Below are 25,663 nucleotides of genomic sequence, written 5' to 3'. Positions count from 1 at the left end.
AAGTCACCTAACCTCTCTGGGCTTCAGCGTCTTCCAACGGACCTGCCCCGGCAGGTGAGGGCAAGCGGGAAACGTGCCTGCAGCACGGAAAGTGCACAGAAGAGACTCGGCACGCGTGGAGTAAGGGCTGCGGTGGCCATCACTCTGGCCACCACTGCTGGCCCAAATATTTCATGGTGCACAGCAGGTGAGGAGACTGAAGCCCAGGGTGAGAAATGACTTACCCAAGGTCTCTAGGGTTTTCTAGAAACCTAGCCAAGCTCTGTGTTGGAGCTTCTCAGTCTGGTTCCCAGATCAGCCCGTCACCTGGGAGCTCATTAGAAAGGCAAGCTCTCCTAAACTAGACATCGGCTTCCTCCTGAAGGGGAGAAAGCTCCGGGACCCCCGGTCCCCCTCAGCCTGGCTCCCAGCGGCCCCTCCCAGCCTTACCCCATCACGGGGTGCAGCACGATGGCACGGGGCTCGTCCAGATCCTCGGACACCAGGATCTTGCGGGAGGTGCCATTGAGGCGCGTCACCTCAATGCGGTCGGTGCCGGTGTCGGTCCAATAGAGGTTGCGGGCCACCCAGTCAACCGCGATGCCGTCAGGGTCATTGATCTCGGTGTTGACCAGCGTCTGCGCCCCCGACCCGTCCAGGTACGCCCTCCGGATGGCCCGCACCTCATCGTCCGTCCAGTAGACATAGCCCTCCAGCGGGTCGTAGTCGATGGCGATGGCGTGCCGGATGTCGTCCACCTGCAGCACGATGTCCGTGAAGTCCGGCGTGTCCAGCGAGATCCTCCGCAGGTCTGTCCGCCGCGCCAGCAGCAGCACCTCCTCTGCCCCTGTGACCGACACACACGAGCAGTGGGGTCAGAGGCGGGCAGCACGGCAGGCCTGCAGGGAGGGGGTGGGGGTGGGGGTTGCGGCAGGGGAGGGGCTTGGCCAGGTCCCGGGGGCTTCCTTCCTGGGGCAGGTAAGGTTAGGGAATATTCACGGGATCTTCCTACATGATCCCTAGTTCATCTGGAGCTACTTCTATCACCGTCTTACAGAAAACAGAGGCACAGAAAGGTTAAGCAGCCAGTCGAAAGCCACACAGCCATCTGACTTTAGCCACTATGAGAGCTGCTTCCTGCTCAGTCCGCCTTTTCCCCTGCAAGCCCCTCTCCTGGCCACAAACAGCCCCAGTAACCAGTCCTGCCCAGGCTCTGGGCTCCAGGCCCTGCTTGCTCACCATACTCCTCAAAGCTCCCACTGGACTCAAATGCCACCTCTTCCCTGAAGCCCACCCTGCCTCCCTATACCCACCCAGCAAGGCAGCTTCAAGTCCCGTGACCACGCACACCATCACAAGTCTGTCCTCCCAGGTGGCCATCTCACCAACACCGGTAAGCGCCTTCCCCTTTGTCACCCTGGCCATATTGCGCTTTGTTGTGTTACTGATTTGCTGTGACTTCCAATCGGCTTATTTACAGTGAAGCTGTTTTGATCTAAAGGTGAATCTGTTTACATGGAGGAAGCCAAGCCAGGGTGACGTCATCGATACCTTTCATGGCTGATAAGTTCAGCTGGTCACAGACTCCAGGCTCTGCTGGGGGGCTTCTTGATAGGGACGATGACTCAAAGGACATTTAGACTCTAAATACTGAAAGTCTGTGAGTCCTGGGCAAGGAGATGCTTGGCTGACCTACACTGCTCTCCAGAGATCTTGAGAGCTCCAGCCATGCCCAGGCTACTCCCGGTCAGCAGTGCTGTGAAAGCGTGCGGCCATCTCAGGAAGGGAGAAAACAGCTGTTCCTGCCCTGGAAAGGCTCCTCCACACAGACCATGGGAGAGCCGCGTAAGGCCCCTGAGTGATGACCTTGATAGCAGCCCACCTTGCCCACCCAAAAGGCGCTGTTGCCCACTAGCAAGGGACCTGAGCCAGCAGCCGATATGCAGCTTTTAACTGGATGGACTGACTCTACAGAGAAACAGCTCGTTGAAAGGCGCACCTTAACTGCTCTTGCCTCCCCTTTGCCTGGAACAATAATGTAACTGGTTTTGAGTACAGGGATGTGAGAGCTGACCATAAAGAAGGTTAAGCACCAAAAAATGGATGGTTTCGAACTGTGGTGCTGGAGAAGATTCTTGAGCATCCCTTGGACCGCAAGAACAAAAATCAGTCCATTGTAAAAGGAAATCAACCCTGAATATTCATTGCAAGGACTGATGCTAAAGCTGAAGCTTCAATACTTGGCCACCTGATGGGAAAAGTCGACTCATTGGAAAAGACCCTGATGCCGGGAAAGATTGAAGGCAAAAAGAGACGGGGGCAGCAGATGAGATGGCTGGATGGCATCACCAACCAAACTCCAAGAGACACTGAAGGACAGGGCAGCCTGGAGTGCTGCACTCCTAGGATCGCAGAGTCGGACACGACTTAGTGATGAAACAATGATATTATTTCTTCACTGACTTATTAAGAGACAGTATTCCTTACAGTACCAACTTGTGAACTATTAACAGCATAAATCATAGTTCCCCATGGTGAACCTGTGTCAGATAAATCATTGGCAAAGACAGTCTCGGCCTCTGAGCAGAATCTGCCCTGAACAAAACACGTCCTGGATCGTCCCAGGGAGTCATCAGAACTTTCGGCCGAGGTAGCCTCGCATGCTACTGCACAGAGCCTCGTGTGTAGGGCTCCGGGGGTGCTGGCCAGCCCTGACCCGGATACCCCGAGAGGCTGCTGGGGCCAGGATGTGGCCCTCCCCCACCACCACCCGTTCACTCACTCTGGCCCCTTCTGGTCTCGAGGATCCACAGAAGCAAAAAGATTATGCTCAGAAGCCACCTCTGGCACTCCGGGGGCCCCTTGCCTGGTCTGACGAAAGGCCTAGAACAGGCAAGGACCCGGCTGAAGTCACACAGCAGGGAGGGCTGCCGACAGGGTGGGGACCAACCCAGCACCCCTCATGCCTAGGCCCCCAGGACCGGGCTCTGCACCCAACTGCGCGGGTCTCCTCACGCCTGGTCCAGCCACAGGCCTCAAACAGCCGATCAGCTTCTTGCCTCAGGGCGGAGCCCTCGGAACCCGCTGTTTTGCGGAGGGATTCTGGGGTCACCCTGCCTTGCGTTTCCAGTGAGGGCAGGAACTTGATCCAAGGCCCCGTGTTCATAACCCAATTCCCCCACTAGAGGGTGCTCACGGACAGCAACGGCTTCACGAACTGAGGGCTGGGGAAACTGAGGCAGATGGGGTAAAACGGGAGGTGCAGGGAGTGCTGGAGAAGGTGCCCAGGCACCCGGCTTCATGGAAACCTCCCCGAACCCAGCTTTAGCTAGAGGTGCTGATGCAAGTTCTGGCTTGGTGTATGGCGGACAGAGAGGAGGGGAGTTCTGCTGGGCTTCATTCCCAAAACGTCCTAGTAACATCAGGGCTGCTTTTCAAGGGCCAGGTCACGGGCCGCCTCCTCCTCCAGGAAGCCATCCCTGCTTCCCCTCCAAGTGGTCAGAGGGACCACACACACAGGCACCCCACCTACTGCCTCACAGGGATGCTGGCCCATACTCGGCTCTGCTCTCTACAGCCCCCCAACACAAGGCCCTGCCTAGAGCAGGTGCCAATATCCCAGGACAAGCAGAGAGAATTCAGGGCAGATACTTCCTGGACCCGCTCCTGCAGTGTGACTTGGGGCAGCTCTCTAGCCCTCTCTGGGCCTTGGTTTCCTCATTTAGAGTGAAGACTCAGCCTGACCTGATGGGAGTCCCCATCTAGCCCTGATATCAAGGAGAACCATAAACCAAACTCTGTGGTGGGTTCTGCCTTAATCTGCCCCCATGGGAGCTGGTGAGATTGCCCAGAAAATGCTGGTTCCTTAGGGAACCAGACACTCGGTTCCCAAACATATTTTGAGCCTGTTTCACCCATCCCTGTTCCCATGATCCTACAGACACAGTTATCCAAGATAGCACCATCCTCACAACAACCTCTGAGGTGGATTCATGCTCTGTTTTACTGCAGAGGAATCCCGCCGCACAGAGAGGTTAAGCTCTTCACCCAAGGACACACAGCAGCAAGTGGGAAAAATAAGGTCCCATGAACACTTCAATCCCCAGAGCTGGCACATGCAGGAAGCCCAAGGTCAGTGCACTGGCCCAGCAGGCCTGGTTGCCCCACCAGTGGCTTTGTGGGCAGCAGTTTCAGGCCAGGCCCCAAACCACGTTCTGGGGTTGGGAGTGGACAGAAGAGATACGGGAACTGCCCGCAGGGTGCTCCTGCAGTTACAGGGCACAGATCTTCAGTGAGCAAGACCGTTAATGAACCAGCGCTGGGAGGAAAGCAGGGGTCATGGGCACCTGAGGAGGGGGCTGGCTGAGACTAGGGCTCTGGGCTCCAGCAGGAGCCTCTGGAATCCACAGGGCTGTGACCCTGGATGCAACAGATTCCAGCAACCTGTCCCCGATGGGCGCAGAGCCACCAGGGGCGAAGTGTGCCCAGACCCAGCCCTCAGGTAACCAGTCAATACAAAGCCTCGAGCACACCCCACCATCAGGAAGCCCCATCATCAGTGTTTCCTAGAATCAAGTCTCTGTGGCTGAGGCAGCAATTAAACGCTGGGATAAATCTGTAGGTGTTGACTGACTCCAAACCGGGGTTGGGGGGCTCCTCTGACACCCCTTGGGCCACGGAGCCTTTGAGGTTTTTAGCTGAGCTTTGCAAAAAAAAAAAAAAAAAACCACACACACAGAGACCAGGACCCCCAGGAGAAAGCCAAGGTCTGGCCCTGGTCAGCCTGAAGGTCTGAGCAGGCAAAGCCCAACACGGAGACATGGGGAGTGCTGTCCCGGGCCAGGTCAGCAGGGCAGCTGCAGAGAGAAGACCCCAAAGCGGGCCTGGAACCCTTGGTCGGCAGACGCTCACCGGGGCGACCTCCAGGGTTGTTTGTGGGGAGGCACAAGTAGCAGCTGGCCTTGGAGTGGGCGCAGGGCGCTGGGCCGGCCCAGCAGGAAGAGAGGCCAACCCCCTCCCTGGGACCAGACACAGGGCCTGGGGAGGACTTTGTTTAAACACCAGGGAAGTAAACTGTTTAGAAACTTAACAGTTTGGCCAAATGGTTTTCTTTGGGGTTGTTTAAACAAATAGCCTGCCCCGCGGCTCTGCCGAAGAAAGTGAAAGCTTCCCTTGCTGTCTGGGCAGCAGTCCCTGGAGCCTCCTCGGCCGGCTTCTGACCGCTGCCCTCCCCCCTGCATCCACCCACGCGGGAAAGAGGGGCGCACCCCTGCCTTGGGGTCAGGCATGGGGCTCGGGACACAGCCCTCCCCAGCAGAGTGTTCGCCTCAAAATGGATAAGCAGACAGGAGGGAGAGCCCGACGCCAGGGACTCATCCAGCTCAAGCCCTCCTCCCTGACAACATAGCATCCAGACCGAGCCACCATCCCCACAAACGAGCACTGCAGCCACATCCCCCGCAAACTGGGCAGCTCTTTTCAGCAGAGACTGCTTCTCTGACAGTCCCAGAGGCCAGAAGTCAAAAGTCAAGGTGCTGAGGACTTCCTGGTGGTCCAGTGGCTAACAACACTCTGCACTCCCAATGCAGGGGGCCCAGGTTCGATCCCTGGTAGGGGAGCTAGATCCCACATGCTGCAACTAAGACCCGGCACAGCCAACTCAGTAAAATAAACAAAATAAATATCAATCCATCAATAAAATAAACATAAACAAATTAAATATTCAAAATCAAGGTGCTGGCAGGGCCAAGCTCCCGCGAAAGAGTCTGGGAAGAGCCGTTCTCAGCCTCTTGCAGCTTCTGGTCATTGCCAGCAGTCCCCGACACCCCCTGGGCTGTGGCTGCTTGCCTCCATCTTAACTCGCCCTCCTCCCCGGGGTCTGTGTCTAAGCAGCCCTCCGAGAAGATGACTGATCCCCAGCTGTCAGGCCCATCCAAGCACAGCACGACCTTGTCTTGGTTCCCGCTGCAGAGACTATCTCCTAATCAGGTCACATCCACAGGTTCCAAGGCTGCGGACTTCACCGTTGTCTTTTGGGGGGGATATGATTCTGTTCCCAACAGTTGGGGAGCACGGGGTGGGGGGACACTTTCCACAGAAGAACGGGTTCAAGGGCAGGAACTCCAGACACAGGGGCGCTGTGGAGGCCGCTCTGCAGCCCCGCAGGCAGGCGTGGGGCAACCCTCCACCGCCCCCTTTCCGTGGGGTCCGATCTGAGCTCGGAGGCTGGGTACCCGCCGAGGGTGGACCAGCAGACCACGACTCTACTCTGAATACCTTCTGCACGCTGAATGCCGGGGCAGCTCCGAGCCCACCCTTGTCTGCAAGGAAGCCTTGTGGAAAGGGCAGGCAGTGGGGGTGGCAGAGCCTGGCCACGAGACACACAGAGCCCCCCGGGACCGAGGCCAGAGGAAGCCCCCGTGAACAGCATCATCTCCACACCCTCCGGCCTGCCTTCCAGTCCCCACAGGGCTCTGTGCGCCTTCCATCCAGGGGCGGACAGCAAACGCTCCGGGCTCTGCAAGGCCACAGCCGCCTCTCACGGCCCCTCGGCTCCACCACCGTGTAGAAGCTGCCACAGTTGACCCGTCAGCAAAGGCGTGCAAGCAAAGCGTCCTACGTGGGCGCCAAAACCTGAAGGCCCTACCGCTTTCCGAGGTCACCAAACACTCCTCTCATGATCTTCGTTCAACTGTGTAAAGACCAAGCTTAGCCCACAGCTGCCCCCAGACAGGCCGCGAGCCCTCTGGCCCACGGGTGGGGGCTGGGGTTTGCTAATCCTTCCGTGGGACAGTACGTGTGACTTTTACAGCGTCAGAACTATAGTCTGACAACATGGGAAACCACGTCAGGACTGAGGGGGGACACAGAGGGCCTCCAAGTGCTCTCCACTCCACTCCCCTGTAAACCTAAAACTGCCTGAAAAATAAAGTCCGTTAGGTATTTTAAAGAAAGTTAAAAGGCATATAAATCAACAAGAAAACTACCCAGACCCCAATAATAAACGGGCAAAGTCCATAAACACAAACTAATAGAAGACAAAAATCACAATCAATAAACACAACAGACGGATAACTTCTTGGTAACTTGGCCATCTGAGCCACCAGGGACGCCCAAGCGTTAGTCGCTCAATTGTGTCTGACTCTGTGAACTCATCGACTGTAGCCCACCAGGCTCCTCTGTCCATGGGATTCTCCAGGGGATTTTCCTGACCCAGGGATCGAACCTGGGCCGCCTGCATTGCAGGAGGATTCTTGCAGGTAGAAGTGAGAGGACTGTCGCTACCAGCTGGGTCAGTAGGTCCCCACCTCCCAGGGGACTGTCTCGTGCACGCTTCCTGGATGGCAGTGTGGGTTAGGGACCCTCTGACCAGGCAACTTCCCCTCCGAGAAGCCAGCCCAAAGCAGCAGCTAGAAACGCACGTGGGTTCTCCATCACAGAGGGTCCCCAAGGCTTCGTGAAAACAGCAAAACCCAAACCCGAAAGGAAGAACCTGTAAAGAACCTAGAGATCTCACTAAAGGGAAAAAAGTGAAAGTGAAGTTGCTCAGTCGTGTCCGACTCTTTGTGACCCCGTGGACTGTAGCCCACCAGGCTCCTCTGTCCATGGGATTCTCCAGGCAAGAGTACCGCATTGGGTTGCCTTTTCCTTCTCCAGGAGATCTTCCCAGCCCAGGGATCGAACCTAGGTCTCACGCATTGCAGGCAGACGCTTTACCCTCTGAGCCACCAGGAAAGCATTACATATATGAAGGGGCTGGAGTCTAGGTCAATCGTTACACAAGCCCCAACGGCACCCTCTGGAGAAGGCGGGGCCAGGACAGGCTGGGGAGGTGGTAGGCGGCAAAGTCAGCATGATACTACTACACACACGATCCGAACAAATCACGCAAGATGTGAATGTGGGCACAGGAGAAAGGACAGGGTGCTCCCTCTGCCCTGGGGGTCCAGTGGTTAGGATGCCTTGCTTCCATTGTAGGCGGCACGGATTTGATCACTGGTCAAGAAACTAAGATTCCACGTGTGACAGCCAAATAAATAAATAGATAAAAGGACAAGAAACACACTTCAAAATAGTAACAGCAGCTATCTCTGCTGCTGCTGCTGCTAAGTCACTTCAGTCATGTCCGACTCTGTGCAACCCCATAGACGGCAGCCCACCAGGCTCCCCCGTCCCTGGGATTCTCCAGGCAAGAACACTCTAGGTGGCAAAATTATGAGAGTTTTAAATTTTCTCCAGTTATTTTTTATGTTTTCCTTCCTACAGCTAACACAAATGTCACTTCAAAAGAAGAAAAACAAAGGCTTTAAAAGATGACGCACAAGTTTATCCCAAGGGGATCTCACAGACTAGGTGGGGCGATGGTCTTCATTCCAGAGACCCACGATGGCTTTCTCAAGGGTGACCTAGCAGGGAGTGCCCTAGCTCTCCACTAAATTGCCACGAGGGTAGGGGGGTGGGGGGGGGGATATATTCGGCCTCCAGGTTCTGAGCTATTTGAGCTGAAGAACAGGAGAAAGGAGGGAGAGGGAAGAAGCGCCCACAGCCCTGGCGGACCAGGAGGACGCTGCTGGCGGCGGTCATCCGGTGTGGGGACCACCTGAGAGGGCCTCAGGGTTAACCCCTTCCACACCTCAACTCGGAAAACAGACTTTTCACGATGGGCAAAACAAGAGTGCATCCCAGGGCCTGGACTGACCACATCACCATACACGGAAGGGGTGGGGCCTGTGAGTTCCCTGCCCCCCCAACCCAGCAGGCAGGGTGGACAGCACCCTGTCCCCTGCTGAACCACCTGTAGCTAGCTCCAAGGTCACGGCCCCCCGCGGGAAGGACGAGGCTCACACCTCACGGCTCCCCCAAGGCCGTACCACCCCGAAGGCTCCTCCTGCCAGAGATGCCTCTCCGCCTGCCTGCGCGTCCTCAGCCCCCGTCCTGGCTCTCGGGTCTCCTGCGTCCATCTCCCCTCGCTGCCCCCATGGGAGGCAGAGCCAGCCTCGACCGTGACCCGGGCCCAGACCCACACAGGCAGAGCCGGGCCCAGCGTAGGCCGCGGTCCATGCTGCAGCTTCTAAGGCCATAAACAGCTTCACAGCAGGCAGGCAGCAGGCTTGTTTTTGTTTTTTAGCAATTGATTTTCTCCACTGCCCCCCTGGGGTAAGCAGTTGGACAAACACTGAGACCACAGGCCGGCACCCCAGCCCAGGAAACCGCGCTGAGCGACCACAGGGTCACAAGGCACAGAGGAAGTGGCCGGGCCGGACGCTGGCTCCGCTGGAAACCTGAGGCGCAAGCAGCTGTCCCCCCGCACGGCCCACCTCAGGCCTGCCAGCCAGGCTGCAGGGAGGCTCCGGCCCCTGGCCTGGGGGCTGGGCCTGCGTGCACGGCTCTGGGACGGGGGTCACCCCGCCCTGAGGCCTGGGGGTCACTGGCCAGGTCAGTGCCAGCCCTGCAACCCCCCCATAGCCAGTTGCCTCCGGTCCCATCCCCAGGCCCCTCACCTGGCCCTCCACAGGCAGCACCGCCTGGGGGTCACACCCAACCTCACCCTCAGCCCCATTTCCCTCCTGAGTGACCCTGAGCAGGCAAGCTGGCCCGTTCCTCACGGGTAGGACTCAGGTGTGGATAAGGCCCCCACGCAAGGCTGGGAACGAGAGAGACGTATTCCAACAGAGTGTGGTTGGATGGGCAAATGAGAAGTGGGCAGCCAGGCTCCCTGAAAGGCAGGAATGTGGGGTGGGGGGCTGGCAAAGAGCCCAGGACTTGCATGAGGAAGGCTCCGTCCCACCTCTTCAGGCTCCGTTCTTTAGAAAGCCCACAGAGGGGTCACTCTGAGCCCAGGCAGACCAGAAGCATCCCTAGACGACTCTGGTGCACGGCAGGCAGACGTCCCTGGGGCCCGGGCGGGGCAGGGGAGTGTTGGGCACAGACCCTGGGCCAGGCTGCGTGGGCTCAGGTCTCGTCTCTGCCCCTCCTTCTGTGCCTCTGACGGTGCGTGTGGACAACGCAGGCTGGCCAGAGAGCCTACCTCATACAGTGTCACTCCTAGCCCCCAGGAGGTGCTGGGGGCTGGGGCGCCCGTCCACTAGCGGCCGGACCTTGAGAGCACAGAATGTGTCCCTGAGGGGACCTGTCTCAGCCCCCAGGGTCGGTCCAGGGCCAGGCTGGAGGTGGGCGCGGCTGCAGAAGCAAGGGGCACGTCGGACAGGCTGGGAGGGTGGGGGCTACATGTGGAGTGACTGCAGTCTCACTGTGGCCAGTGGACACGGGTGTCCATGCGTCTGACCACACCCAGGACACCCGCCTGTCCAAGGCCCCAGACCCACAATGTCACGTTTTTCTTTCAAAGAATATGGCAGGCTCCCCTCTCCTCTTCTATTAGTTTTAAAAGTTAGTCTTCAGACTCAGACACAAAAGAACACATGCTGTGTGGTTCCATTTCTATGACGTTCCGGAACAGGCAAAACTAATCCGTGCTGATGGAAGTCAGGACAGCGGCCGCCTCGGTGGGGGGGATGGGGGTGGGGGAATTGGTTTATGGCGGGAGGCTGCCCAGGGCACCGGGGAACTTTCCGGGTGGTGAAAGTCTTCTGTATCTGGTGTGGGGTGGTAGTTATGCAGATGTATACAACTGTCAGCACTAATCAAAATCTACACTTAGAACCTGCGCGTTTTACTGTCTGCAAGTCATATTAAATACCTCAATTTCTTTAAAAAAAAAAAAAAGTCAGCACTTGGGCTTGTGACACCATTTCTTGGGACGGTGGAATCTGATTTTCTTGCTATTAAAAATTCACGGTCCGTGGCTGAGAACAGCAGCTGCCTTCTGTTTGCAGAGTCGACGCCAATCACTGCCCGGGCGGCGGCGGTCTGGGCCACAAGGGCCTCCTTTCTTTTCCCTTCGACCTACTTCCCCGATAAGTGACAAGACAGCCAGGCTGGGAACAAACGCACCCCTTATCCCTCGGGCCTGAGCCTCGGCTAATCCTCCCGGACAGACGGACGGACGCGAGGGGCCCAGTTGTCAGCCCGACAGTAGGCGCCTCTGTCCCTCCGGCTACCCCCGCCCAGCCACATCTCCGCCGCCCTTTCGTCTCCTGTCCCCACGAACATCTGTTAAAACTCCTTCCTGGCGAGGTGCGCCAGGCGGGCCGTCAATCAGCAGGCCCCCGCCTCATCTGGAAAGGCCTGGGCTGCGGGTACGGAGAATGACGCCCCAGCACTGCCTGGCCACCCCCGGGTAGCGGAGCCACATGCCCCAGACATGGGCCCGCAGGTCACCTGCCCAGGTCACTCAGGCCCTGAGGAGGGGGTTGTCCCATGGGCATAAGGAAGGCCCAGGGACAGAAGTCAGAAGAACAGGGCAGGTCCCCCGAGGGGCGGGCCGCGGAGCGGCTGGGAGCAGCGGCAAGAGCGAGGGCCTTGGGCCGGTGGTGGTAACTCCCAAATAAGGCCCCGCTACTGCTGTTTTTAGCCCATTCCACATAATTGGAAAAACATGGGGAAAACCAAAGCCAGCCGGGCACCTCCGTCGGCGTGGCTGCCAGGGAGGGGGCGGGGAGGCTGGCGCTGGAGGGCACGCGGGCTCGCGGTCGGGCCCGGACCGGGCTCCTGGCCCAGGGCGGGCTCCCCGCCTCAAGGACCAGAGTCACTCGGTTCCCCCCAGGCTTCACTCAGCCCCCAGCAAGGCCAAGGCGGAGGAGGGCCACTTGCTGGGACATCCACTCCAGTCTCGGAACCCACAGGCGCCTCCCTGGGTCTCTGGAAACACGGGCCCCCAAAGCCAGTGGGTGTCACCTCCCCGCCCAGGGGGCTGTGGGAAAAGAGACGCTCCTTGGCCCACAGGCAGGGAGTCCCGGGGCTCCCGTCCTGTCTGCGTGCCCCCCGCCCAGCCGGCTCTGCCTCTCCCGACACCCGATCCAGCCCCGCTGAGGGGCGTGCTCCGATCTCCCCACGTCACTAGTGAGGAGGCCGCAGCTCAGGGCGCTGACGGGCTCCCCGCTCTGTGCACATTCAGCAGCAAGTGAACCAGCCCCCACTCCACCCTCCACTTCCCTGAGGGCCCCCACACCCGCCTCAGGATGTCGCAGGCTCCCATTTGCTGGGGTCCAAGCGTCATCCCATCTCAGCTTTGCCCCGGGGAAGGCCCTGACCCCTGCACAAGGCCGGCTCTCCCTGGCTCAAAATCAGGAAAAAATACAGGATTCACGCACGTCACACAAATGTCTTCAAATTCAACTCCATGGGTTTCTCTGATGGCTCAGCTGGTAAAGAATCCGCCTGCAATGCAGGAGACCTGGGTTCGATCCCTGGGTCGGAAAGATCCCCTCGAGGAGGAAACGGTAACCCACTCCAGTATTCGTGCCTAGAGAATCCCACTGACAGGAGCCTGGAGGGCTACAGTCCACGGGGTCACAAAAAGTCGCACAGAACTGAGTGACTAGCACACAGACACAAGCATAAAAGGTCAGGCACCTGGGGTGAATCCGCAAGTCACGCCCGAGACCCTGGCTTCCCATCGTGAGAAGTTTCCGGCCATGCGGGTGATTCCCGACCGGCCACCCGGCAGCTGCCTTGGGCACGCATCCAGGGCGGAGGCAGCCCTCAGCCACCCACACCTAGTCCCTTGTCATGGAGGTTTGCTGGGGCCGGGAACCTGGATGTCACATGGGTGATGGTAATTCCAACACAGCCAGGCCCCTGCCCCGATCCAGAATCCTTCTAGCTCAACACTGGCCTTCATCCCCAGAAAGGAGAGCCACAGGCCTGGCTCTCCAACTGGCTAGGCGAAGAGGGCTCCCCAAACACTGGGCCCCCCTTCCCAGCTCCTCTGGGTACCAGTTGGCATCCACATCTACTTCTGATTCCAAATGTCCATGGAAGAACTGCTCTCCTGCCATCATGCCTGCCTGACTCCAAGTTCAAGTCCAAATTCAAGCACAGCTCATGTTTGTTAGGCAGCCAGGCCTTCCTCTCAACAACCCCATGAATCAGGTACTACATGCTTACTCCTCGCTTAGTCGTGTCCAAGTCTTTGCGACCCTGTGGACAATAGCCCGCCAGGCTCCTCTGTCCATGGGGATTTTCCAGGCAAAATACTGGAGTGGGTTGCCACACCCTCCTCCAGGGGATCTTCCCAACCCAGGGATCAAACCCAGGTCTCCCACATTGTGGGCAGATTCTTTACCGTCTGAGCCACCAGGGAAGCTGATCATCCCTTTTTACTGCTGAGGAAATGGAAGCACAGAGAGGCTGAGCCAATTTCCCAAGATCACACAGCCGGCACATGAGTTAAGGTTCCATAAAAGGAACACTGCACACAGAAAGCCATCACATGATTGAAAAGTGAAAATGTTAGTCGCTCAGTCATGTTGGACTCTTTGTGATCCCGTGGACTGTAGCCCACCAGGCTCCTCTGTCCATGGAATTCTCCAGGCAAGAATACTGGAATCCCGGGTTGCCATTTCCTGCTCCAGAGGATCTTCCCAACCCAGGAATTGAACCTGAGTCTCCTGCACTGCAGGCAGATTCTTTACCATCTGAGCCACCAGGAAAGTCACTCTAAATTCTGGGTATGCCCAAGAGAGCATTTCCTCGCTACCCGAAGTCTTCGGCAGGCTCTCAACTGAAGACCAAAGCCGTGTTATTTGTCGCAAATGTTGCCTTCGACACACCTTGTCCTGGACGGAAGCCGCCCAGGCACAGTCTGTGTCCATTTCCCTCTGTCCCAGAGGCCATCCCCCTAGTCCAGGGCCTCCTCCGGAGCCCTCACCATGTGGCTTTGGCTCTTGGCCCCCGTGGGACACTGGACCTCACCAATTCCACAGCCAAGAGGAGATCCCCGAGTGATCCCGGGGCCTCCTCAGCTGGCCCCGGAATTCCATCCTCCCTACCGGACACCCCGAGCCTCGGAAGACCCTGGCAGCCCTCCACGGGCACTGCTGCCTTCCGGCCGGCAAGGCGCCTGCGCCAGATCCTCGGAGCCCCGCCAGTGACATTCAATAGGCTTCAGCGCCTCGTTTGCTTCATGTTACCCTCGCATTGCCAGCCTCTGTCTCCAGGCAGTGTTTGCAGCTGATACCCCACATGGCGTCAGCAGTCAAAACCCGCATTCCACACATGATTTACGTTCGCCGGGATGCGGAAGGACACACACCAGCGGTGCGACCGCTGGGGAGGCTGCAGGAGCAGGGAACGCAGCCACCGCGCTCAGGAGACAGGAGCAGGGCGGCGGGCTGGGGGTGGGGGGTCCTTTTCATCAAACGTCATCCTTTAACATGACACTCTGTCTGTGGCAAAGAACAGAGGCTGGGAGCGGGGGGATCCGCGTCCCGAAGCCCCCCGTCCGCCAGGGGAGGCATCGCTGTGTGTGACGTCTGAAACCCTCAGCCCCACTGGGTCCTCGCTGCATCTGTCATCCAGGCAGCCGAGGAGGACCCCCTGGGGACAGAACTCCCTTCTCATTCATGTCTGCGCTCCTCTGGGTGAAGGACACAAGGAGATGTTTGAGGACCACCTCGAATGTCCAGAAAGCCACCTTGGGGGCAAACCCTTGAAATGCTCTATGAAGCTTCTGGGTTGCTTCCTGACTTCAGTTAAAACATTTAGGAAATTCTGTTTACCCTTTCCCACCCCGGCTGCCCCCAGATCGCTTCAGCTTCTAACAAGCTCCAAGGCAGGAGCTACATAAGCCGCCCTTGACCCCCTAGAATGAACCCTGCATCAGTGGGAAAGCAATTGGGGTGTGAACCAGCATTATAAAAACCGGGCCCTGGGCATCCCATTCTCATGTAAACCAAGACTCCCGTCCATGGCTTCTGTCTCTCTAAGCTGTTCCCTCTTCTGACCTGACACTCTGGTCCTGGACGGGAGCATATGGAGCAAACGCAGGTGGATGCAGCCTCAGTGTGACGACGTCCTGTCTGCCTCTATGCAGCCCCCCGCCCTGTCCCTCGCTCCCACCCAAGCAGGGGCCCCTCGGAATGACAACAAGAACATTTTTCTTCCACGAGCTTGGCATTCTCCAGCTGAGTCATTTGAAAAAGTGTCCTTCCCAGCTGGGGAGGGGGCAGTTCTGACCAAACCAGGGAAGGTGGCCCCAGTGGCTGACTCCCAGGGGTCTCTGGGAACTGGATCAGCCCCAGCCCTACCCCACCCTACACCCCGCATACCCCGCACATCCCGCCCCCGAGGGCTTGCTTCCGACAGGAAAGACAGGCTTTGCTGCTAATCCCCAGTTCCCCTCGTGGGTATCGGGTATCGGTGTCAGCTCCCCAGCACAGAGCTTCCAGTCCTGGGTACTGCCTCCTCCAGGAAGCTCTCCCACCCCTCTCCCTGCAGTTGATGCCTGCAGAGAGTACACAATCCTCTCAAAGGACTCGACCCCAGGCAGCAGCCCCCAGAGTTCAGAGGCCCCAGCTACTGGGATGGTGGAAACCCAAAAGAAGGCTACAGTGCCCACTTGTTCTGGTTGGAAAGGAATCGGGGCCTCCCCCAGGGGGTGGGAGGATCCTCAGACAATGGAGGCAAACCCAGCCCCGTGGGCCTGACCCAATGTCAACGGCATGAATGGTGGGCATGGCTACTGTTTCTGTAGACCCACTAAGTGCATGGGGGTCCCGTTCAGCATTTGCAACTCCTGTTGACGCCCTGGGTTCTCCACAGCTTCCCTGGCAGGGGGTGGTCTCGACCCGCCCCCACCCCCCAAATCACAGATTAGGAAGGGAGGGGCAGAGTGACAGGGCCCCAGGGCTACACCCCAGGGCGGTCTGGTCAAGTATCTTCTGGAACTCCAGGCTTCTCTGGCTGTGCCACTCCACTGGGCCGTGACTCTGGGCTTCCATGAGGGTTCAGAGCCCATTTCTGCCCACACCCCACTCGTGGAACTTTGATGCAGGAAGGCCCCTTAACCAAAGCAGCTGCACAAGGCCCCCACTGGGGAAGGCACTGCTGCGCCAGCTACCTTCCTGGGGTTGTCTGTCAGCTACAAATTGGCACGCGGGATAGGCACTGCCATCCGCCTGTACCAAGATTAGGTCGTGTGCTGCTGCGGCTGCTGACTTTCAACTCGTCCTGAAAGGAGCTCGGGGTGGAGAGTAGAAATGGAGGCATCTGTGTTCCAGGAAAAACTGGCAGGACGGGCCTTCGGATGGTTAGATATTTTCAGACGCCCATTTTATGAGCCAATTCTTGTATCTCCTCATACCTAGAAAAGCACTACAGCCCTTCATGTGACGTGACATCTGTTCCTTGCGACTAGCAGAAACTGCAAAACTATGCGCTTGACTGCATGAACTTCTTCATCAAGATCACATATATACTGACCCTTTCCCCTACCTCTTTCCCAGCTATCTGAGATGCTATCTCCGGGCTATCGTCCTCATTTTACCCCAAATTAAACGTAACTCACAATTCTCATACTGTGTATTTTTTTAAGTTGATATATCCATCCCTGGTCCTTCCCCAAATGCCCACATGCAGCCTGGTTCTAGATACTTGGAGTGGGCGGAGATGGCAACCATACATGTATCCCCCTCCCTCTCCCAGAGCAGACATCACCAACCGATCCCACACAGGGCTCAGGCAGACAGCACCCATCGATGGCAGAGAACAGACAGCAGATCCAGATCCTTCTACCTCCGGGGCCAGGCCCCAAGCCAGCCCTCTCACAGCAGCGAGACTCGGAAATTGCAAAAACACAAGTAGAACAGAAATGCCCAACAGGAGGAAGATGATTTGAAGGTCTGCACGCTGGATAAAACATTCTTCAGGCAGTAAACACATGCTCTTGAAGCACTGTGTGGGCGTGCTTAGTCATGCCCGACTCTTTGGGACCGCATGCACTGTACCCTACCAGGCTCCTCTGTCCATGGGGTTTTCCCAGCAAGAATACTGGAGCGGGTTGCCATTTCCTCCTCCAGGGGATCGTCCTCACCCAAGGACCAAACCCACATCTGCTGCGCCTCCTGCACTGGCAGGTAGATTCTTCACCACTGAACCACCTGGGACATATCTCATATAACTGCAAATGCTCCTGCAATACGGTCAACTGGAATGTACAGACACATACGGCAAAAGAGCAGAGAAAGATACACCAAAATATCTCCACTATGTCCAGATTTCCCTTTAGTTTCTGCGATACACAAAGCAGAAACGGCTCCATAATTTGCAGGGACCGCTGCAGAGTGGAAATGCAGGGTCCTCTCAAGTCGACAGCAGAGCACAAAACGAGGCTCTTCTGAACTTGGGGCTCCGTGTGCCTGCACAGATCAGACACCTGTGAGGTCAGTCCTGACACCAACTTGGCTCCTGCCACAGGGCAGCCACACAGGCTGTTCCTTCTCTCTGTTCCATCTCCCTCCTCCCTGCTAATCCCCAAGTCTCAGCTTAAACGGTGCCTCCTGGGGTGGACCTTCTCTGGCCATCCACCTCAGGCAGTCAGTCCCCCTGACCCACCCCCCTGTGCATTACAGTAAGCCCCCGACACACAAGCCGTCGAGTTGCGAACTTTAAAGATGCGAACGTGCATCTGGTTCCGACGAGGGATCAGAACCGGTGCCATCCAGCCAGGTGTGACCGACACTGCAGCTCGCCCTCCATCTCTTGTCGCTGACCATCCTTCAGCTCTGCCATCTCCCACCTCCTCTCCCTCCCCGAGTCAGTAATTCTTCTGGCCTGTTCACTCTATGCCAGCCCCTTTTTGCCCTCTTTGCTGTTGTACTGTACTACCGTACTTTTCAAGGTACTATACTGTAAGATAAGAAATGTGTTAATTTTCGTGTTTGCTTCTTACATATTATTTGCATGAAAAGTGTTATAAGCCTCTTACAGTCCAGACCAAATACCCGATTGTGTTAGCTGGGTTACCTTGGCTAACTTTGTTAGACTTACCAACAAAGTGGACTTACCAACGCACTCCCAGAAGGGAACTCATTCAGATTAGGGGACTCAACTATATTCTCTGTCGCAGCCCCTTTCATGCGTCTTGCATTACTCTGATCCAAATCTGTTGACAACTTTTATTCGCGTGTGTGACCCGTCAACCTGACCCAACTGGCCCATGTGCTCTGTGAGCGGTGGGGAAACAGGCCTGCCGGCTCGCTATCTGCTTTAACCCTAGCACGCAGCAGGCGCATGGGAACGGCCTGGGGGTATATGGAACCTAGCGGATGCCACGTTTTTCAGATTTGCCATCATGAACTTTTAAGTCCAGGACCAAGTTCTACTACTGCTCCTCCCTTCTGCCCACAGCCCACCAGGGAAGCCCTCACCTTCGCTTTCTCTCCCTCAAGTGGGGCTGGCCCAGGGGTGGCTGCTTCCAGTCACCTCTCACCACCCCCCTTGCTGGTCTGGCCCGAGTTCACCCTGGTGCTGCCTGGCTGTGCTGGGCCCTGGACGTCCCCAGGGACAAGCTGTATCCTGGACACACATCGTTTCCAGAAGAGCACACCCTGAACCCCACACCTGGCAGTAAAGGCCCCCAGGCAGCACCCCAAGATGGGTAATACTTCGTTACAAATAATCACAGCCTGAGTGCTTGAAGCAGCAAGCGTGCGACAAGCAAGGGGGAGAATAAAGAAGCGGAAAAATGTCAAAAGCAAAGAATATCACTCGTCTGGGGGGCGGGGGGGCGGGAAATCAGGTAAACTTCATGCGTCCGGAAGATAACTCCCATTGAGGATGTGTTCACGACCTACGTTTCCAGGGGGTGGGAAGGAAGGGGGTGATTATGGCAGGAAGATTCCATGGGAATGGGATGCAAGGGTCAAAATGAATTATAGGATTTCCCTGAGGTCCAGGGGTTAAGACTCTGCTTCCACAGCAGGGGGCACAGTTTCCACCCTTGGTCAGGGACCCAAGATCCCACACTGCCACAGTGTAGCAAAAAAAAAAAAAAAAAAAAGTAATAAAAAATAAAATGTTTTTTAAGTGAATTATAAGTTCCACAGCAACGCTTATGAAAAAGTAGAAGAGCAAAGACAGGAGCTTTCGGGAGGGCCCACGGTGCCGCACAGTGGGGAGCCCTCGGAAGAGGCGGGAGGAGAGGCCGATGTGTTTGCCGCTGCCTCCTGCCTCCCGGTTCCTGGCACACCGCCCTCCTTACCCTAACAGTTGACAACGGCCGGCTTTTAGGCTGTGATCACACAAGCAGGCAGGGTGCGTGGCACTCGGGGTCTCAGCCCATCCAGCACGACCTCCTCTTACAGATGGGAACCCCAGGGCACCCGTTGGGCAGCAGAGCCCAGATCTGACCCAATCCCGGCAGCTTGGAGCCCAGACCGTGTGAGCCCCTCCCCGAGGGAAGCAGATGGTGGGCACCCAGGCTGGTGGCCGCCCCTCCACGGCTCACCTGCCTTGCACGTCTGGCCGTCGTCCTGAAGCTGCACCCCTGTGGGGCAGGCGCAGGCATAGAAGGGCTCCCGCGGGGACAGCAGGCACAGATGGGAGCAGCCGCCGTTGTCCTCCTCACACCGCGTGTGGTCTGCGGGAAACGGGGCCGGGGGACACGGTTCCGGAACTGACCCTCAACCCACACTCCCACCTTGCCCGACGTGGGCATCCTCCCCGCCCCTCCTCCTCCTGCTCTCAATTTCCTACAAGGAGAAACCCTGTCTACATCAGGGCCCCTCCAAGGCCACCTCCGCCGTGCAGGCCACCCCCAGCCCTCGCTGGCAGGATCCCAGGACCTGCCTGCCTGGCAGTGGTGCCGCCCTGAGTCGGGGGTTCCTGCAGCAGAGGCCTGTTTTATCTGTCACGTGCTTGGACCTCATGGGCTCTGCACAGGTGCTCGGTGGCCACACAGGGCTGAGCCTCCCGATGCTGGTGATGAGACTTTCAGCTCTCCCTGGCACAACCATCAAGCAACTGAACTGACGCTCCCGGCATCTCGCTCTGCCCAGGACAGGATGGGGCGGGACCCATGAAACGCCAAGTGCTGAAAGTGTTAGTTGCTCAGCTGTGTCCGACTTTCTCCAGGCAAGAACAGTGGAATGGACTGCCATTCTCTTCTCCGGGGGAATCTTCCCAACCCAAGGATTGAATCCAGCTTCCATTTAAGGACCACGGAGCTCTCCCCAGAAAACAAGTTCAGAGAGCCCCACCCCTGGGGCCCCAGTTAAATTCAAAGTTGGAACCTTCAACTGCATCGAGGCCAGAATCCACCCCTCACCCTCTGTGGTCCCCATGGGACCTGGTGGAGGTCCCCATAAGGGCAGGTGATGGTCCTTGAGGGAATGGGTGAACCCAAGTCCCTGGCCATGCTGGCTGCCTGTCACAGGGGCTTTTCACCATCAGAGATCCCTCCACAACCCCATGGAGAGCCCAGGCTGACAACTCAGACCTGGAGCAGATTTTCCATGAGTAAATATGTAACCTCCACCGGGCCTTGATAAAACAGGGCAACCTTCCTTGGGAATCCTTTTGCCACCCCTGAGGACAGCCCTGCCCAAAGCAGCCCCCGCGCCAGCTCTGCAGAGGGACCTCTCCCAGCCTGCCCCCTCCCCAGGTGAAGACACCAGCCTCCCGCGCTCAGCCCCGGCCTGGACCCTGACTTACAATAAGGCTGCCGCTCCGGGCTGAGCACTTGAATATCCATGGGCGAGTAGAGAGCGCTAAGGATCTCCTTCCTCTTGTCTCCAGTCCTCTTGTTACAGGCGTGGATGGAGCGGGTCTGCCAGTCTGTCCAGTACAGAGTGTCTCCGGAGAGCGTCAGGGCAAAGGGGTGCGTCAGACTGCCCTCCACGACCTTCTGCCTGCAGAGGCGGGTGGAGAAGCCGTCAGGGGGGATCCCCACTGCGTTCCCCTTCTTGTAAGCCTTCCATCGTCACTGGTGACCCATCGACATCTCACCGGATCATGGAGCGGCAATGGAGCAGCCTGAGACCCCAGCATCCCAGGAACCCTCCCTCAGGTTGCACCTTCCAGACCCAGCCAACCTCCCACCACCCCTGACAATGACATGGGCGCTCTTGCACACATACCTGCTCCCCACCCAACCTGACTCTAGAATAGGGGATGCCGGCAAAATACCCCACAAGGAAGAAACACGGAAGGGAAGTGGCAAGCAAGAAGCCACACCTGGTGGCAACACACTGATGACAAGCACGTGTCCTGCCTGACGCTCTAACAGCTTAATACAAACCAGAACAGAAGTAACTTGCCCTTTCCTCTGAAACCCATAATTTATTTACCAAAGCAACTTAAACTTGCATCAATCTGAAAATAAAGAAAGGTAGTCTCGTCTGTGTATTCAGGGCATCCCAAGTGGCTCAGTGATAAAGAATCCACCTGCCAATGCAGGGGACGTAGGAGTTCCACCCCTGGGTCAGGAAGATCCCCTGGAGAAGGGAATGGCAACCCACTCCAGTATTCTTGCCTGGGAAATCCCATGGACCGAGGAGCCCGGCGGGCTACACTCCCTGGGGTCGCAAAAAGTCGGACACAATATAGCGACGAAGTACCTACAGGGACAGGGAAGAAGAGTTCTGTGTATTTATAATACCCAGCAACTTGTGTTTTCATGAAATTATGGATGCTGGTAATAGAATCATAATTTACACAGCTGGTAGCATGCAATTACCTGGTTCGATGACTCTCGCCCCACTGTAGGGTAGGAGGCAGGAGCTGTGGGTGGGTGGCCACCAGCACGTGCTCAGTCCCAAGTGCAGCACCCAGGAGAGAAATACTCGAGCGGCGCCACTGGCTGAAGACCACACCCTCGTGCTCAGTGGCAATCTGACCCGATTGCCTGTTTTTTTGTTTGGTTTTTTTTTTTTCGGCCGCGCCACGCGGCACATCGGATGTTTCCCCAGCCAGGGATCGAACCCGAGCTCCCTGCAGTGAAGTGCACAGTCCTAACCACTGGATCACCAGGGAAATCCCTTCCCCATTTCTTTTATGTCACTTTTTTAAAAAAACTATTGAATACAAAGGATCATTAGAGAATGTGTTCAGTCACTAAGCTGTGCCCGACTCTTTTACCATCCCATGGACTGTAGCCCACCAAGTTCCTCTGTCCATGGGATTTCCCAGGCAAGAATACTGGAGTGGGTTGCGATTTTCTTCTCCAGGGATCTTCCCAACCCAGGGATCGAATCCTGCATTGCCGGCGGATTCTTTACCACTGAACCACTAGGGAAGCCCTCATAAGAGAACACTATACCAACAAATCAAACAACCTAGAGAAAATGGATAAATTCCGAGAAGCACACAATCTTCCAAGAGTGAATCATGAAGAAACAGAAAATCTGAACAGACCAAGAACTAGTAACAACATTGAGCCAATAATCAATAAACACCCCCCAAACAAAAGTCCAGATCCAGATGGTTTCATAGGTGAATTCTACCAAATATTTAAAGAAGAGTTAATACCTATCCATCTCCAATTATTCCAAAAAATAGAAGAGGAAGCAGAGAACAGTTATCACCAAAAAGACAAGACACAACAAGGTTAGGAGGGATGTAGAGAAGAGAAACCCTCGTGCGTTGTTGGTGGGGATGTAAATTGGTACAGCCAGTATGGAAAATAGTATGGAGCTTCCTCAAAAAACTCAAAATAAAACTACCACACAACCCAGCAATTCCATGTCTGAATAAGTTCCCTAAGAAAATGAAAACACAAACTTGAAAAGGTATAAGTATCCCTGTGTTCACTGCAACTGTGATTACAATGGCCAGTGTATGGAAGCAACCTCTGTCCATAAACAGATGAACTGAGTGAATAAAGAAAAGACGGTGCGTGTGTGTGAATAAAATCCAGAACACTATTCAGCCATAAAAATAATGAAATCTGGTCATTTGTGGCACCATGAATGGACCTGGAGTATTATGCAAAGTGAAAAAGGGTCAGAGAGAGAAAAGCAAATACCATATGATATTCTTGACACGTGAATTCCAGAAGACAAAAGGGAAACAGACTCACAGATACAGAGAACAGGTGGTTGCCAGAGGGGAGGGGGTGGGGAAACAGACGAAATAGAAGGAGGAGAGCAGAGGTACAAACTTCCAGCTACAAGATAAATCAGTCATGGGGATTTATACAATGCACACATAAGGAATACGGTCAATAATACCATAATGAGTTTGCTTGGGGATGGATGGTTAACTGTTCTTGCTGTCATCATTTCATAATTGAATCACAATGTTTTACACCTGAAAGGAATACAGTAATATTGTATGCTAATTATAACTCCATAAAAAACATTAAAAGCCCAACCTCGTAGATACAGAGAATAGACTAGCGGTTGCCAGAGGTGGGGTGGTGGGTGAAATAGTGGAAGAGATCAAAACACACCAATTTCCAGATTTAAAGTAAGTCAGTCCTGGGGGTGTAATGTACAGCATGTACATTAACAATACATAACAATGTACAGTTAAAAATATTGTATTGTATTTAAAAGTTGCCAAGAAAGCGGATCTTGTAAGTTCTCATCACAAGGGAAAAAACTGTACCTATGTATAGGGATAGAACTGGACATGGAACAACAGACTGGTTCCAGATAGGAAAAGGAATACATCAAGGCGGTAGATTGTCACCCTGCTTATTTAACCTATATGCAGAGTACATCATGGGAAACGCTGGGCTGGAGGAAGCACAAGCTGGAACCAAGATTGCCAGGAGAAATATCAATAACCTCAGATATGCAGATGACACCACCCTTATGGCAGAAAGTCAAGAGGAACTAAAAAGCCTCTTGATGAAAGTGAAAGAGGAAACTGAAAAACTTGGCTTAAAGCTCAACATTCAGAAAACGAAGATCATGGCATCTGGTCCCATCACTTCATGGCAAATAGATGGGGAAACAGTGGAAACAGTGGCTGACTCTATGTTTGGGGGCTCCAAAATCACTGCAGATGGTGACTGCAGCCATGAAATTAAAAGACACTCACTCCTTGGAAGAAAAGTTATGACCAACCTAGATAGCATATTCAAAAGCAGAGACATTACTTTGCCAACAAAGGTCCATCTAGTCAAGGCTATGGTTTTTCTAGTAGTCATGAATAGATGTAAGAGCTGGACTATAAAGAAAGCTGAGTGCCAAAGAATTGAGGCTTTTGAACTGCGCTGTTGGAGAAGACTCTTGAGAGTCCCTTGGACTGCAAGGAGATCCAACCAGTCCATCCTAAAGGAGATCAGTCCTGGGTGTTCACTGGAAGGACTGATGTTGAAGCTGAAACTCCAATACTTCGGCCACCTAATGCAAAGAGCTGACTCATTTGAAAAGACCCTGATGCTGGGAAAGATTGAAGGCAGGAGGAGAAGGGGACGACAGAGGATGAGATGGTTGAATGGCATCACCAACTCAATGGACATGAGTTTGAGTAAACTCCAGGAGTTGGTGATGGACAGGGAGGCCTGGCATGCTGCAGTCCATGGGGTCGCAAACAGTCAGACACGACTGAGCGACTGAACTGAACTGACTGATAAGGATAGTCATTAACTAAACTTATTAGGGTCATCATTTTCCAACACACGTGTGTAACAAATCACGGTGTAATACACCCAAAATGAACATAATTGCATATGCTAATTATATCTCAATAAAAACCAAAACCGAACAAACGAAAAAAAAAATGTCTTGAGGTGAAATTCACATAACACAAACTAACCATTTCAAAGTGAATAATTCAGGGCCACGTAGCACATTCATAATGTTGGGCAACCACCACCTCCAGCTACTTCCCAAACATTCCCATCCCCATAGGAAAACCCCGAACACACCAAGCAATTAATCCTCATCTCCTCAGCTCTCCTGCCCCCACAGCGCCTGCTGACACCAGTCTGCCTTCTGTCCCTAAGGACTGGCCTGCTCTGGACTTTCCGAATAAACGGAGTCACACAATATGTGGGCTTTGGTGTCCAGCCTCCTTCAGGAGCAGCAAGTTTTCAAGGCCATCCGTGGCGTGTCATCTCTCTGTTCCCTCCTGTTGTGGGTGAGCAATACTCCGTTGCACAGATGTGACTCACCTCATGTATCCATCTAGCATTCATCTGTTGGTGGGCATCTGAGTTGTCTCCACCTTTCGGCTATTGGGGATGGTCCTGCTATGGATATTCATGTATACACATTTATTTCAATGCCGATTTTCAATTCTTTGCAGGTATAAACCTAGCAGGGCTTCCCAGGTGGCTCAGTGGTACAGAATGCGCCTGCCAATGCAGGAGACACAGGAGATGTGGGTTCGATCCCGGGTCAGGAAGTTCCCCTGGAGCAGGAAATAGCAACTGGCTCCAGTATTCTTGCCTTGGACATCCCATGGACAGAGGACCCTGGCAGGCTACAGTCCATAGAGTCTCAAAGAGCCGGATATGACTGAGCACACTCAGCAGCAGCATAAACCTAGGAGCGGAATCGCTGGATCCTACGCCAATTCAATGTTCATGCCCCAAGGGACCATGAAACTGCTTTCCATGACGTCACTGAGAATCCAGACGCCCGTCACTTCTCTGGGCTGTTTCTCCTCCCTGAGCCCTGCCTCAGCTGGAGGCCCCCCACGAAGCCAGTGCCAGACTCAGCTCACTTCACCCACACTCCCTGCTCCTTTCAGGATGCCCCAGGCCCCTGGATGCAGCTCCACCCACGACCCCTCTGCCCCCTCTGCCTTCACTGAGGGCTTACTGTGTCCAGAAACCGTGCATAATAAAACCAGACCCTGTGAATACCTCCGGGAAGCACTATTACAATCC

The 25,663-nt window shown here is 55.4% G+C and overlaps 1 protein-coding gene across 2 annotated transcripts in view; it reads right to left on the bottom strand.

Annotated features, from left to right (window-relative positions):
* Nucleotides 1-25,663, bottom strand: part of LRP5 (LDL receptor related protein 5) — a 122,698-nt gene that overhangs the window by 50,533 nt on the left and 46,502 nt on the right. For both annotated transcript variants that reach the window (XM_027959819.3, XM_027959820.3), the window contains exons 4-6: nt 20,533-20,729; nt 19,328-19,459; nt 430-826 (exon numbers count right to left, since the gene is read on the bottom strand). In XM_027959819.3, the coding sequence (XP_027815620.1) occupies nt 430-826; nt 19,328-19,459; nt 20,533-20,729 (726 nt within the window). The remainder of the gene's footprint in view (nt 1-429; nt 827-19,327; nt 19,460-20,532; nt 20,730-25,663) is intronic.

This window comes from Ovis aries, chromosome 21 (assembly GCF_016772045.2).
Source record: "Ovis aries strain OAR_USU_Benz2616 breed Rambouillet chromosome 21, ARS-UI_Ramb_v3.0, whole genome shotgun sequence".
Lineage (NCBI taxonomy): Eukaryota > Metazoa > Chordata > Mammalia > Artiodactyla > Bovidae > Ovis > Ovis aries.
The sequence above is the reverse complement of the archived record's forward strand: the minus strand, read 5'-3'. Positions and strand labels throughout refer to the sequence as shown.